This window comes from Coregonus lavaretus, assembly GCF_964263955.1.
Source record: "Coregonus lavaretus genome assembly, chromosome: 17".
Taxonomy (NCBI): Eukaryota; Metazoa; Chordata; class Actinopteri; order Salmoniformes; family Salmonidae; genus Coregonus; species Coregonus lavaretus.
This window is the reverse complement of record NC_140004.1, coordinates 7851803-7867599: the sequence shown is the minus strand read 5'-3', so window position 1 is coordinate 7867599 and position 15797 is coordinate 7851803. Positions and strand designations below refer to the sequence as shown.

Below are 15797 nucleotides of genomic sequence, written 5' to 3'. Positions count from 1 at the left end.
ATTTTTTGTTTTACATTGTTTGCAAACTGATATGCGCCAAAATAACATGCAAAACAGGCAACAAAAAAACACACAAAAAAAGTTTTATTTTTAGCTAAACAGGTGGGGCTCAAAACCCCCACCTGCCACTTACTACAGAATCATATATGTTTTCTTTTCAACAATTTATTGAAATGTTGCATCCAAACAAAATAGTTCATCAAGCCAAATTAGGACCATAGGCTTCACTAGAGTAGCGCATAAGGCCATTTCAAATTTGTAATTACCTTTTTTTTTTTTTTTTTTTTTTACATTTTAGTCATTTAGCAGACGCTCTTATCCAGAGCGACTTACAGTTAGTGCATACATTATTATTTTTTTTCATACAAATACCAGAAAATCTTCACCTGCCGAATAAAATAGTTATAAAACCCTACACATTCTTCTTTAGTTTTAACATTTCGATCTTGCTAGGTTACTCATCCATTGACAGACCGGTGAAAAGAAAAGTCACGTGTACCTTCACGTCCGTTCTAGGGGTCCTTAGGTACATTTCTTATGTTCTAAAATGCCTAGATAAAATAAAGACATTACAGTAGAAAGTATGCCATATATTTCATTTTCCGTTAATATGGTTTTATATTAAATATATTCTTATCAAAAACAATGCTCTAGGCTTCAGTTTAAAAAAAAGTAACACCCACATAGATCACACTGTAAACAGGCATAGCCAATGACACCTATATACCCAGAGTATTAGCATGACCTCTACTGCAGTTGAAAACCGAGCTTGAATGAATTGGTCATTGAAATATAATTGCAGCAGTTTAATTTATAAATGCATTACTCTTAAATATCACCAACTTCAGAAAGGCTTATGTGCTCCGCGCCGCTCGATTTCCGACTCGGGGAGCTTAGTGTGACAGTTGTCGCCGTTAAGTCCATTTCAGCACAACTGCATCAACATGGTGAGTATCCTATGCCACGGCAAGCTAGCCATTACACTAGTTAGCCGTTAGCTTGATTTCAGAGAGCAGCCAGCTAACTAGCTAGCTAATATTACACATCTGCTGCAGCAATGGCTCTTGATATAGAACATTATAATCTATACTGAAGTTTCACAACCAGATGTAATATTACATGTTTAGTTCCAAGTCATGTATTCGGTTCCTGTGCTAGCGACCTAACGTTATCTAGGTAGCTGACGTTAGGTTAGTTAGCTAGCTAGCTACCGGCAGGTAGCGATATAAGCTCAGACACCTGTGCAGTGAACGCCAATTAGTTAATATCACTAGCTAGCCAATGTTTTTATCGATCTTATTCTGACAACTACTTAGATTGCTGGAGAATTTGGCGCTCGTAGTGCTCAGCAAATAGCTAGAACATTGTTAGCTTGCCATCTTCACTTTGCTTATGTCGCTCATTGAGAATGTGCTGGTAGGGAAAGGTGTTCCTCACCTCTAGATAGAGGGCTCGTTTTGACCTCAGAATGCCCTCCGTGAGGCGGTATGCTTGTGGGTTATTTTCTACCTTGTCATGTTGTGATATTGCATTTGATCAGCCACACTGTATGTCCCTCGTACCTTTGTCTCTTATAATATTATGGTACTGGTAATGTTTGCTAAATCCCCAGGGCAACCTGTTAAGAACTTTTCACTCCTCAAGTTATTGGCATCAAATGTGCAAAGGATCTAACGTAAAAAAGTAGGATCAGATGCCGTAGAATCCCTTGGCATGATATAAAAGTCAAATGTACTACCAAAGACAAAACAGTACAATTTAAAACATTCTGAATGGGAAGATGAGCCTACCATCTCTGGTCTAAATGTAGCTTTACTATTGATGTCCATTTTATGTTTAGGTGAATTGGGTGTTATCATAAGGTCTCCTAAACTATAGGCCTAGGTTTGCGAAAGGATAATTCTTAATTTAGTAGCTAGGCTACACCAAAGCGGCCTTATCTTTTTCAGATAGTGCTTGAATTCATTGCAATTTGAAAAAGGGACTTGAAAAGCACTCATGGTTCATTTGCGAATAATGGAAGCACTGGTGTGAGATTTAGGATACTTCAATGTCACTTTTAAGGTTGCACTCACCCACTCAGTTTGGTGGTTGATATGCCAGTTCTAAGCAGTTTGTAACACAGATCATCATAGAGATACCCCCTTTAATGGCATTTATGTCTGGGCTATTCAGATTGGACATTTAGATAAACTATTAGGCTAAATTGTCATTTGTGATGGTCAGTGCAACACACAGTCAGAAAGTCACTGATTTGCCTTACCTGAGCTTGCAGCTCTCATGCAATCTGCCCACTGATTCATGGGTAAGTTGGCTGTAGTAAGCTGTTTTAATGGGGTGCACAATGGTTGCTCAATATTAGATAATATGGATAAAAGCCTAACAGTAATCAGTCAGTGCATGTGTAGCACACCATGATTGTGTATTATTCACAAGTGATATTTGCCTACACATAATTATTTGACTGCCTTTGATATTCTTGTATGTTGTCTCTGTGAATCCGTATTGCTAGTAGTGAGTACCATTTCCTGGCAGGGAAACCTTGAAGCTTTCCACCAACTGCCAGCTTAACCAGAGAGCGGTGGAAATGGCATCCCCTCTCTGATCTCCAGTTGGTTTCAGGGGCAAGATGGCAGGCCGCCAGTTGGGCGATTGAGCTCTCAGAGGTGTTGGTTATCTCCCCTGTGGCCCCCCCCTTGGACTTCATTTGGCCCCTGTGTGGATGGGGTCGTGGGGACTGGGGAAGATAAGAGAGCCCATGCTGATGTTCAATTTCCCCAGGCTTGGGAGTCCTAGAGTACCCTATGGAGAATGTTCAAGACCTACCCAACTGTGTGTTAGTGTGTGTGTTTGACCTATATACCCTGTATGTCCAAGAGTCTGAGAAATTCCATCCTGCCTGTTATTGTCAGATACCAGAGGTCACATTTCTCAAGATGTCAGATGAAGAGTAAATTGCCACATTATGGGTCCTACTCCCCCCTCTGTAACTCTAGTGGAGGTATTGACTTTGGCTTTGGGAGTGCACTGTGTGGTGCCTGCCTGGGATCTCCCAACCTCCAGTCACCCCCCGCACACACACACACACACACACACACATCTATTCCCTCCATCTTCTCTTCTTCCGCATTCTCTACCCACATCTCCCTTCCCTCTCTCAAATCCAGTAATAGTCACACTGTTGACCAAATCCCAACAGATTCAGTGGTCAGGTCAGAATCAGGAAACAAGTGAACTTAAAACACTTCTATTCTCTTATTTTCTACTCACAGAGCCTCAAGAAGGTGCTACATCAGCAGATTCTGCAGTAGAGTACTCTTGGAGGGGAAAGTGAGGTAAAATTGGCCATACAAAATGCACAGTAGAAACACTATAAAAAAGTCACCCTTTCACTCACATTTCTTCCCCCACACATTTATGACCTCATTTTCTCTGTCAGGGTAGCAGTCTACCCAGCTGATGGAAAAGGCAGTCTCAGTTATCCAAGGCTTCTTGGTGTATTCTGAGCCAGTGTTAATTTCGTCAACAAAAATTGTGACTAAAATATTTGTTAAACGCCTATTTTTCCGTGGTAATTGACGAGACTATCGCTGACTAAAAATACCCAGAAAAAACTATAACTAAACAAAAATGATTTTTCTAAAATGATGCTAGACTAAATTATCTCAGTGACTAAAATCTGACTACTAAGTGGACTGGAAAATAGTTTTTGGAGAGATTGTGAGCTTTTCGGTGATAAGCACAATTAATATTAGCAGCATAGATGCACAGCGCAAGCGATGAGTGTGGGCAGACAGTCTACGCTCCGCCTCCGATTATACACATCGCGCAGGCGACTCTTGCTTCCCCGTAGCTAATCAGTTACCACCAGCCTTCTAGTTAGCTACCCTTTGCTTGGTTAAGAAACACCAGCTGCTTTACGAAATTAAAAACAATGGCAGCACTGAACTTAATAGTAAAACAACAGTTTAGCTATGTTTTCTCTCCCTTGAAAATAGAAAAGTAGGCCGTCTTTTAATTTGTAGTCTCTCTCAACCCTCCCACTTTCCCCACTGCATTTCATAGCCAGGTTCTGTAGCCAATGCAGCCAAGTCTCCTTATTTTAATCAGAGAAAATGTCTTAATTCTAGCCCTTACCGTTCAAAAGATATGACCCATAAAACCGGCGCTACGTTTTTTATTTTTTAAAGTGCATTGGCGGTAAATAACTTTATTTTGAGTTAATGTGGAACCAGTGACTCAGACTTGAGCACTTGGACCAGGACTCGAGCACTGGGACTCTGACTTCAGCCATAGGGACTTGTGACATGACTCGTGACTTGACCATTGGTGACTCGAGCACAGGGGACTTGGGACTCGATTCGGACTCAAGGTTTAGTGACTCGACTAAATCACTGGGCGAAACAATCATTAGCCCCTGTTCTACTTTGGACACCAATGTGGCTGCGGCGTCTGTGGAATGTTGATAACAATGGCAATGACGCCACCGAGTGACGGAGGTGCAACCCATACTACTTTAATAAATGTTTGTCATATTTCTGCAGTTGGGAAGAGAATAGGATGTTATGCAGAAAAATATGTTGGTAGGACAAGGCTATGTATGTTTGTGCACATAGAAGTCAGTGATTTATATTTACTATAGGTTAATGAGGCATACAAATGTGGTGTGACCAAAATGAAAGGGCATTTAGTTGACTACAATGGCCCACTGTTTTCTTCATTTTGACAAAAACTAGACTAAATCATTATTCAAATGACAAAAATGTGTCTAAGACTTAGTGCTATTCGAAGGCCTACATTCGTGTGTGTGCGTGCGTGCTCATATCTGCATGAGTACATGCTGACATCATGGCTAAGCCCACTTATTAGGGTAAAAGTTGGACTACCCTACAGTGAGTGGATAAAGTAGCAGCACGATATGAATGATTCTAGCCAGCCTGTTTAAAAGTATTGATCGAACCCCCTGTGCTAAAGCTGGCTATCACAGGACCAGCTTTCCACTGTTGAGTGCTGCTTGTTCTCAGCTGAGCATCATAGGTGCTGAGAGTCACACCATTTTTTTTTTATTGCACCGATGGCCGTTTCTGCAACTGCCTCAAAGGTGGTAATAAAATGGTCTCACTTCTTTGTTACTGCAGTTGTTTGTCATAACGGATGAAGTGCACTTTGCTGCTGTGTAGCCTACTCCTTTCCTGGAAATTACAGAACAAGTGGATGAATTGTTGGACTTTAAGGGGGAGTGTGTATGAGCGATTCTGCATTGTACAGTATAAACAGTCCTAAATGGGTATCTTAGAGACCCCATTTTTTTATTGGAGTGTACTTGAATTGACGGTGGATTGGAAGTCTACCATCATAAGATGCTTACTAAGCCTTATCTAATTGTTTCCTAATATTATTTCTCTAATAGTCCCTCATGAAATTGGGTTTGTGTCTAATGCACGAAGTTGGCTCAAACTCATGTCTGAAAACATGTGCTACACTACAACTCTTTTAGTGGCTCAGGAAATTGTTTCAATAATGATTTTTTCAGTTTCTTCCCAAACAGCCCATAACTGTTATCTTCAAAGGACTAAAAAAGCTAGGATGGAAGGACTAAAGGGAAAAAGTGGAAGAGGGAACTCTACACTCTCAAAGCACAATTTCTAAAGCGTTTTGAAATGTTCAACAACTCTCCTCCATAATCCATAGCAGAAGACTTAGCAGAAAAAGTAGTTATGACCAATGTTCCCTCTAAGGTGCGCACGGGTGCACAGATGAAATATCAGCCCACGCAGAGAAGGACAAGATTGAACTTCACTCAACTCTCTGGAGTTTTTCCCCTTTTAGTTACCACTATCAACGTTTCGCTCTACTGTGGGAACTGTGCTCGAATCAACGCAATATTAGCCACTTTCAATGTAACATACCAGAACAAAACAAACTCTGCAAGAGATTTTCTTGTAGGCAGACACATTGGAGTAGGATTCAGTTGCATTGACATGCATGACTCAGGCTCGTACTCTACACAGACCCAGACCGGTGTGTCATAACCAATCAGAGCTGCATTAGGCCTATACAGTGCATTCGGAAAGTATTCAGACCCCTTGACTCTTTCCACATTTTGTTACGTTACAGCCTTATTCTAAAATGGATTAAACTGTTTTTTTCCCTCATCAATCTACACACAATACCCCATAATGACAAAGCAAAAACAGGTTTTTAGAAATGTTTGCACATTTTTAAAAGCAACCCGGAAATATCACATTTACGTAAGTTTATAGACCTTTTATTCAGTACTTTGTTGAAGCACCTTTGGTAGCGATTACAGCCCGAGTCTTCTTGGGTATGATGCTACAAGCTTCGCACACCTGTATATTTTCAGGTCTCTCCAGAGATGTTCGATCAGGTTCAAGTCCGGGATCTGGCTGGGCCACTCAAGGACATTCAAAGAATTGTCCCGAAGCCACTCCTGCGTTGTCTTGGCTGTGTGCTTAGGGTCGTTGTCCTGTTGGAAAGTGAACTTTTGCACCAGTCTGAGATCCTGAGTGCTCTGGAGCAGGTTTTCATCAAGGATCTCTCTGTACTTTTCTCCGTTAATCTTTGCCTCGATCTTGACTAGTCTCCCAGTCCCTGCCGCTGAAAAACATCCCCACAGCATGATGCTGCCACCACCATGCTTCACCGTAGGGATGGTGCCAGGTTTCCTCCAGTTGCTAGTCAACAGTGGGGGAGTGGTTGCTTCCTACAAGAGCACAAAGTGTGCATTTACTAGCCATCTTTGAAACCGAGTCAGGTAAAGAGCTTTTTTTTATGTCTTAAAGGGGCAGTGTTGTATTGAGACGGTCTTGAATAAGCTAAGTAGCCAATAGGCAGAGGGTAGCATAATTTGTCTGATTCTTTGTAATAATGGTATTGGAATAATAATGCATTTTATTTTGTAAAGTGTTTTCTTGCATCAAACAACACATTTTCAGTCACCACCTTGTCCTTCAGACAAGGTGGTGACTGAAACAGGTTAATGTCAAGCCCTGCATGTTATTTTCTAAAGTCTCATGGAATGTAGGCCTACATTGAACACCACACATTTGCTGCTACTGTAGGCTGAATGATTGATAGATAATTTTTTATTGGTTGCATTTATCTCCATTGTTTTTGATGGTAGGCCTACATTATGATCAAATAGCCACAGTAGCCTACTTGGCCACTGTTAAAAACTCTAACTTAAAGCGGGTACAGCCTCAGTGTTCACAGTAAACGCGCGACGGAAATTCACAATGTTCAAGTTTTGCGCTCAGCAGACCTGAAATTTGCTCAGTGCCGGAAAAACACAGAGGGAACATTGGTTATGACCTACAATATCTGCAGGATTTTAGGAAAATAAGCTTACCTTTACTCTCATGTTTTCTGTTTTGGTCGAACGAACAAGAAGGTGAAAGGACGTCGAGGGACAACTAAACCAGCATTCCACTCTTAACTGTCCCTGTCTCAACTCAGTTGAAGGTCATTGTAGAAGTCGGCGTACCCTTCCAACTTGATGTAATCTAATCAAACGTAAACAAGACATCCATTCTTTGCTTTGCAGTGATATTGCAGTGCTTTGCACAGTTTTAATCAGACATATTGCAAAAATAGTAGACTATTGTTCTTTAAATGAACAGCCACACCACAATCTCCAAAATGTGCGAACACAACATCTAGGCGTAGTCTAGGCCCAGTACTGTACATTTTTAGTTATTTAGCAGACACTCTTATCTAGATTGACTTACAGTAGTGAGTGCATACATTTTCATAATTACCCCCCCCCCCCCCCATACTGGTCCCCCATGGGAATCGAACCCACAACCTTAGCATTGCAAGCGCCATGCTCTACCAACTGAGCCACACGGTCCCGCATGGTTTGTTAATGTGACATGCAAACAGGGTATTTTTTCATATAGGGCTGTGAATTGCCAGGAACCTCACTATACGAAATTATCACTATACTTACAGTGCCTTATGACACTATTCAGACCCATTTACTTTTTCCACATTTTGTTACGTTACAGCCTTATTCTAAAATAGATTAAACTGTTTTTTTCCCCCTCGTCAATCTACATACAATACCCCATAATGACAAAGCAAAAACAGGTTTTTAGAAATTGGTGCTAATTTATTAATAAAAATAACAGAAATATCACATTTACATAAGTATTCAGACCCTTTACTCAGTACTTTGTTGAAGCACCTTTGGCAGCGATTACAGCATAGTCTTCTTGGGTATGACGCTACAAGCTTGGCCCACCTGTATTTGGGCAGTTTCTCCCATTCTTCTCTGCAGATCATCTCAAGCTCTGTCAGGTTGGATGGGGAACGTTGCTGCACAGCTTATTCTCAGGTCTCTCCAGAGATGTTCAGTCGAGTCCGGGCTCTGGCTGGGCCACATGGATATTCAGAGTCTTCTCCCGAAGCCACTCCTGCGTTGTCTTGGCTGTGTGCTTAGGGTCGTTGTCCTGTTGGAAGGTGAACCTTCACCCCAGTCTGATGTCCTGAGCGCCCTGGAGCAGGTTTTCATCAAGGATGTCTCTACTTTGCCCCGTTCATCTTGCCCTCGATCCTGACTAGTCTTCCAGTCCCTGCTGCTGAAAAACATCCCCACAGCATGATGCTGCCATCACCATGCTTCACCGTAGGGATGGTGCCAGGTTTCCTCCAGATGTGACATTTGGCATTCAGGCTGAAGAGTTCAATCTTGGTTTCATAAGACCAGAGAATCTTGTTTCCCAACAGCTGAAAACTATTGTGCTGATTAACGAAGCAATAAAACTGGCCTTCTTGAGACTAGTTGAGTATCTTGGGCAGCTGCAATTGTGGGTTCGATTACAGGCTCAAAATGGCCAGAAACAACTTTCTTCTGAAACTCGTCTGTCTATTCTTGTTCTGAGAAATGAAGGCTATTCCATGCGAGAAATTGCCAAGCAACTGAAGATCTCGTACAACGCTGTGTACTACTCCCTCACAGAACAGCGCAAACTGTCTCTAACCAGAATAGAAAGAGGAGTGGGAGGCCCCGGTGCACAACTGAGCAAGAGGGCAAATACATTAGTGTCTAGTTTGAGAAACAGATGCCTCACAGGTCCTCAACTGGCAGCTTCATTAAATAGTACCTGCAAAACACCAGTCTCAACGTCAACAGTGAAGAGGCGACTCTGGGATGCTGACCTTCTAGACAGAGTTGCAAAGAAAAAGCCATTTCACAGACTGGCCAATAAAAAGAAAAGATTAAGATGGGCAAAAGAACACTGGACAGAGGAAGATTGGAAAAAAGTGTTATGGACAGACGAATCGAAGTTTGAGTTGTTCAGATCACAAAGAAGAACATTTGTGAGACGCAGACCTAATGAACAGATGCTGGAGGAGTGCTTGATGCCATCTGTTAAGCATGGTGGAGGCAATGTTATGTCTGGGGGTGCTTTGGTGGTGGTAAAGTGGGAGATTTGTACAGGATAAAAGGGATCTTGAAGAAGGAAGGCTATCACTACATTTTGCAACGCCATGCCATAACCTGTGGACGGCACTTGATTGGAGCCAATTTCCTCCTACAACAGGACAATGACCCAAAGCACAGCTCCAAACTATGCAATAACTCTTTAGGGAAGAAGCAGTCAGTTGGTGTTCTGTCTATAATGGCGTGGCCAGCACAGTCACCGGATCTCAACCCTATTGAGCTGTTGTGGGAGCAGCTTGACCGTATGGTACGTAAGAAGTGCCCATCAAGCCAATCCAACTTGTGAGAGGTGCTTCAGGAAGCATGGGGTGAGATCTCTTCAGATTACCTGAACAAATTGACAACTAGAATGCCAAAGGTCTGCAAGGCTGTAATTGCTGCAAATGGAGGATTCTTTGACGAAAGCAAAGTTTGAAGGACACAATTATTATTTCCATTAAAAATCATTATTTCTAACCTTGTCAATGACTACATTTCCTATACATTTTGCTATATTTCCTATTCAAACTCATTTCATGTATGCTTTCATGGATAACAAGGACATTTCTAAGTCACCCCAAACTTTTGAACGGTAGTGTATATTTGCAAGAAAATATATGGGGGATTGGAAGTGATGTTGAGGGATTGGAAGTGATGCAGACAATTACATTGATGGAAGCTACGATCTCTCTGCAATATTAAAGCTGAGCCAGGGAGTTATTGCAGAATCCGGGATGCTGAACTTCTAGGCAGCGTTGCAAAGAAAAAGCCATATCTCAGACTGGCCAATAAAAATGAAAGATTAAGATGGGCAGTCTGAGATATGGCTTTTTCTTTGCAACTCTGTCTAGAAGGTCAGGATCCCGGAGTCGCCTCTTCACTGTTGACGTTGAGACTGGTGTTTTGCGGGTACTATTTAATGAAGCTGCCAGTTGAGGACCTGTGAGGGGTCTGTTTCTCAAACTAGACATTCTAATGTATTTGTCCTCTTGCTCAGTTGTCCCCCGGGGCCTCCCACTCCTCTTTCTGTTCTGTGAAGGGAGTAGTACACAGCGTTGTACGAGATTCTCAGTTTCTTGGCAATTCTTGCATGGAATAGCCTTCATTTCTCAGGACAAGAATAGACTAATGAGTTTCAGAAGAAAGTTATTTGTTTCTGGCCATTTTGAGCCTGTAATCGAACCCACAATTGCTGATGCTCCAGATACTCAACTAGTCTCAAGAAGGCCAGTTTTATTGCTTCTTTAATCAGCACAACAGTTTTCAGCTGTGCTAAGATAATTGCAAAAGGGTTTTCTAATGATCAATTAGCCTTTTAAAATTATAAACTTGGATTAGCAAACACAATGTGCCATTGGAACACAGGACTGATGGTTGCTGATAATGGGACTCTGTATGCCTATGTAGATATTCCATAAAAAATCAGCCGTTTCCAGCGACAATAGCCATTTACAACATCAACAATGTCTACACTGTATTTCTGATCAATTTGATGTTATTTTAATGGGCAAAAAATGTCTAAGTGATCCCAATCTTTTGAATGGTAGTGTAGATTCGGTCATAAACATTGATTCCCTGTTGAGAAACAATATAGAATTGCAGGAAATGGTTTTAAAAATGACCTGCAGGTATGATTGAAAAAAGAAGCAGGTGTTAAACATGGGCTTTGCTACACAGAAAGCAGCAGTTGACTACTCCATTGTCGACACTTTAATCAAATCAGTAGGCCTATATCAATATATTTAATAATGCCATATACAGTGCCTTCAGAATGTATTCACACCCCTTGACTTTTTCCGCATTTTGTTGTGAAACAGCCTGAATTTAAAATTGATTTACATTTATATTTTCTGTCACTGGCCTACACACAATACCTCATAATGTCAAAGTGGAATGATGTTTTTAGAAAATTTTACAAATGTATTAAAAATGAAAATCTGAAATGTCTTGCGTCAATATGTATTCAACCCGTTTGTTATGGCAAGAAGCCTAAAAAAGTTCAGGAGTAAAAATTTGCTTAATAACTTGCATGGACTCACTGTGTGCAGTAAGTGATTTTTTTTAATGACTACCTCCTCTCTGTATCCCACACATACCATTTTCTGTAAGGTCCCTCAGTCGAGCAGTGAATTTCAAACACAGATTCAACCACAAAGACCAAGGGGGGTTTTCAAATGCCTTGCTAAGAAGAGAACCTATTGGTAGATGGGTACAAAAAATAAGAAAAGCATACATTGAATATCCCTTTGAGCATGGTGAAGTTATTAAATACACTTTGGATGGTGTATCAATACACCCAGTCACTTCAACATACAGGCATCCTTCCGAACTCCGTTGCTAGAGAGGAAGAAAACCGCTCAGGGATTTCACCATGAGGCCATTGGTGACTTTAAAACAACTACAGTGTTTTAAAGTCTTAACAATACAGAGTTTAATGGCTGTGATAAGAGAAACAGAAGATGGATCAACAACATTGTAGTTACTCCACAATACTAACCTAAATGACAGAGTGAAAAGAAAGAAGCCTGTATAGAATAAAAATATTCCAAAATATGCATCCTGTTTGCAATAAGGCACTAAAGTAAAACTGCATAAAATTTGGCAAAGAAATTAACTTGATGTCCTGAATAAAAATGTTATGTTTGGGGCAAATCCAAAACAACACATCACTGAGTACAACTCTCCATATTTTCAAGCTTGGTGTTGGCTGCATCATGTTATGGGTATGCTTGTCATCAGCAAGGACTAGGGAGTTTATTTTGATAAAAATAAACTGAATAGAGCTAAGCACAGGCATAACATGGTTCTGTTTGCTTTCCAACATACACTGGGAGACATTCACCTTTCAGCTGGACAACCTAAAACACAAGGCCAAATATACACTGGAGTTGCTTACCAAGACGACATTGAATGTTCCTGAGTGGCCTAGTTACAGTTTTGACTTAAAGTGGCTTAAATCTATGGCAAGACTTGAAAATAGCTGTCTAGCCATGATCAACAACCAACTTGACGGAGATAGAATATTTTAATTTTTTTTCAAGTGTGCAAAAATTGTACAATCCAGGTGTGCCAAGCTCTTAGACTTATCTAGAAAGACTCACAGCTGTAATCGCTGCCAAAGTTGATTCTAACATGTATTGACTCAGGGTAGTGAATACTTATGTTAATTGGATATTTCTGTATTTCATAGTCAAAATAATAGCACAAATGTCTTAAAAAATATTTTCACTGTCAGTATGGGGTATTGTGTGATTTTGAATTCCGTCTAACACAATAAAATATGGAATAAGTCAAGGGGTGTGAATACTTTCTGATGGCACTGTAAGTATCATGACATTAGCTTTTATAACCTTCAATCTGTTTTCTTTTAACATATTTTGCACCAGAACGAAGCTCTCTCCACTGCCCATTGTTCCTGGAGTGAGAATTCAACATCTTCATCAAATGTTTTCATAATTTATCTATAAGTCTCGACATGGGCTTCGAATCCTAGGAAAATACAAATGATCTTTGGTTTACTTGTCCCGATGCGGTACTATGGACATATAAATATGTTGTATGATTTTATGAATAGCAAAGGGATATTGGAGATTGACTATTCAGTCAGTTTGACACCTTTTATAAACTAGTCAACACAAGTTTGGTCGTCAATCAAAGAACAATAAATAGCAAATGCGCCCCGACTCCGTGGCTTGTTATATGCACATGATACACGCGAAATATAATAATTAAATAATAATAAAATAATAATAATATGCCATTTAGCAGACGCTTTTATCCAAAGCGACTTACAGTCATGCGTGCATAATTTTTTTTTTTGTGTATGGGTGGTCCTGGGGATCGAACCCACTACCTTGGCGTTACAAGCGCCGTGCTCTACCAGCTGAGCTACAGAGGACCACGTGGATTAGAACTCATCGTTACCACTTACATTACATGGAACGTGTAAATTCACTCACAGGAGACGATGAAGAAGCATCATGCTCTCCCTCCGTGAAAATACATTTGAATGCAGCCAACCACAGCGAGGGTGAAAAAAAAAAAAAAAAAAAAAAAAAGGGTAAAGAGAGGCGGGACAGACAGCAGACTGACAAACCAGCAGTTTCCGGTCGTCGCTCGCTTTGTGACTGACAGGCACCTGTCCTATCAATAGATCACTTGAAGATGCATATTGTTAAAGCCTCAAAGGATAAGATGATCCAACTTTCAAAATGAGTTATTTTTGGCTAGACACAGCAGTCAACTAGCTAGCTAGGTAGCTGTTTTTTAGCTTTCTAGTACATTAACTAATTTGTTTGTAAACCATTAACAAACTAGTTAGCTACCACATGTTCTTGTCAAACTGTCAACAGAGTAGCTAGCAAGCAACAAGATATGCAAAATAACAGTCTAAAAGCCACTTGAGAGCAAATAACTCAGATTTGACCGTTCAGACACAAGTCGTGTGGCCAGGAATCTGATTTTGTATCTAATTTTAAACCACCTATAAAGGTGGTTTGAAATGGGGCTTGAAATATCCGATTCCATGCGCTTTTTGGCCTTTCAGGATATGCAAAGAAAATAGAATTTGAGGCACTTCAAACTGCCAGTGTGAACAAGGCTTTAGTGGCTGTGTTCGTTAGTCACCGTTAAGAGCAGGGACTCTCGAAATTGTTCAACAGTTGATGACTGACAGCACCTCTCAGCACTAATTTGGTAAGGTAATTACATTTGGCATGTAAAAATGGTGCCTTCAATAAACCTATAGTGCTTCTTTTGGTTTGACACCATCCTGTCTTCTCTGACATCATGCCAGCGTTATTGTCCCCTTCTGAGAGACGTCTATATGGCATCTGGTGTGCACGGAGTTGGGCTACAATAGTTGGGCTACACCATCCATCCCGTTATGTTCCTATGCTGCTAGAGACTGCTTATTTTTCTGCAAAAACCCATAATACCCTTTTGGGTGAATCAATTGGAACAACCAGAATACATTCCAGTACTACTGTATTTTGACACTCTCGGTTCTACAAAGTTATCCTCAATATAGTTGTCACTTGATCAATGGCTGCAAGTTTGAGTGATGGATTTCCGTCTTTCAGCTGACATTTCAGACCGGATGAAACACCATGATGAAATGACTCATCTCCATTCAGAGCAAGAGTGTATGTGTACTGTATGTCATATCTGTCTAATTCCTATTAGAATATAACTTGATTTGTTTTCCCTCCCTCAGGGTGTGATCGGTGTGCAGCTGGTGGTTACTATGGTAATGGCCAGTGTAATTCAGAAGATCATACCTCATTACTCCTTTGCAAGATGGCTACTCTGCAGTGGCAGGTAATGTAGAACTCTGTACCTGACATTTTATGTTTCTGATGGTGTCTTTAAGAACCATGATTTAATCTCCTCAGTGGTTTTCCCATCAGAACAATTCATTTTAAATTCTTAACAATGCAGAAAATAGTATTTGCTTAACTTGTAAACAGTCTCTCTTTTTTCATTGTCTGCTGAAAAGGAATAATAAAAAAAAAACATAATTTAAGTCACATTGCATAGACCAAAGGGCATCATCAAATATTGGGATGACCCGAGAGGACGGGCAATAAAAAAATAAAGCACCCGCCTCGTTTCCTCTAATTAGTGCCATATGCGTTTTTGAGTAAACAGCTCCTCAGAAAACACTTCATAATTCATCAGGGCTAGTTTTTTTCCCAGGGGGCTGTTGATGCATTTTTCAAACAACTTTAGACCAAACAGGAGGCTCAGTGTCGCTTCAGAGAGATCCGCAATTAAGTTTCCCCTAATAAATAAATAATAAAAGATGAATGAATGAAAACAAGCCCTCTACCCCTCCCTCACGCCTATGCCTCTCAGGGCTTGTGACAGTTAGAGGTTGCGTGAAATGTTAGTCTTCAAAAGACTGTTTTTAAATTAGCTCTTGTTTTAAGTCCAGTCCTCAAGGAACACAGTAACTACCCTCTTTGTAAACTTCTGGCAAGTGTTTGTCAGAGGTGCATTAATTGACTTGAATACATTGAATATGCTTTGAGGGGAAGTCTTATGTGTGTATTTTGTAAGGTAAATGATCGCAAAACCCAGCTTGTTTGTTAATTGATGGTCCTAATCATGTTCAATCATGTAGGCCTGGAACCACAAACTATTGACCAAATAAATCACAATCTTATACTTTTTGAAGGGCTCACTTTTTGGATTATGTGAGGTATTGCGTCGCCAATACTGGTCCTGGAGGGCCACAGCCTGTAAATATATTGTCATCAAACACAAAAAAAAACAATCCAACTGATTGTTGGTTAATTGATTGAGGAGTTTCCTTGCTAGGCCAGGGTAAAAGCCGGTCCACCCTTCATCC

At 40.6% G+C, this 15797-nt stretch overlaps 1 protein-coding gene across 1 annotated transcript in view; it reads left to right on the top strand.

Moving 5' to 3' along the window:
• The first annotated feature begins 751 nt into the window (after positions 1–751).
• The window catches only part of LOC311144867 (transmembrane protein 161B), a 28004-nt gene continuing 12958 nt past the window's right edge, over positions 752–15797 (top strand). The window contains exons 1-2 of the mRNA XM_084181023.1: positions 752–947; positions 14661–14764. Coding sequence (XP_084037149.1) covers positions 945–947; positions 14661–14764 — 107 coding nt within the window. The 5' untranslated portion in view covers positions 752–944. The remainder of the gene's footprint in view (positions 948–14660; positions 14765–15797) is intronic.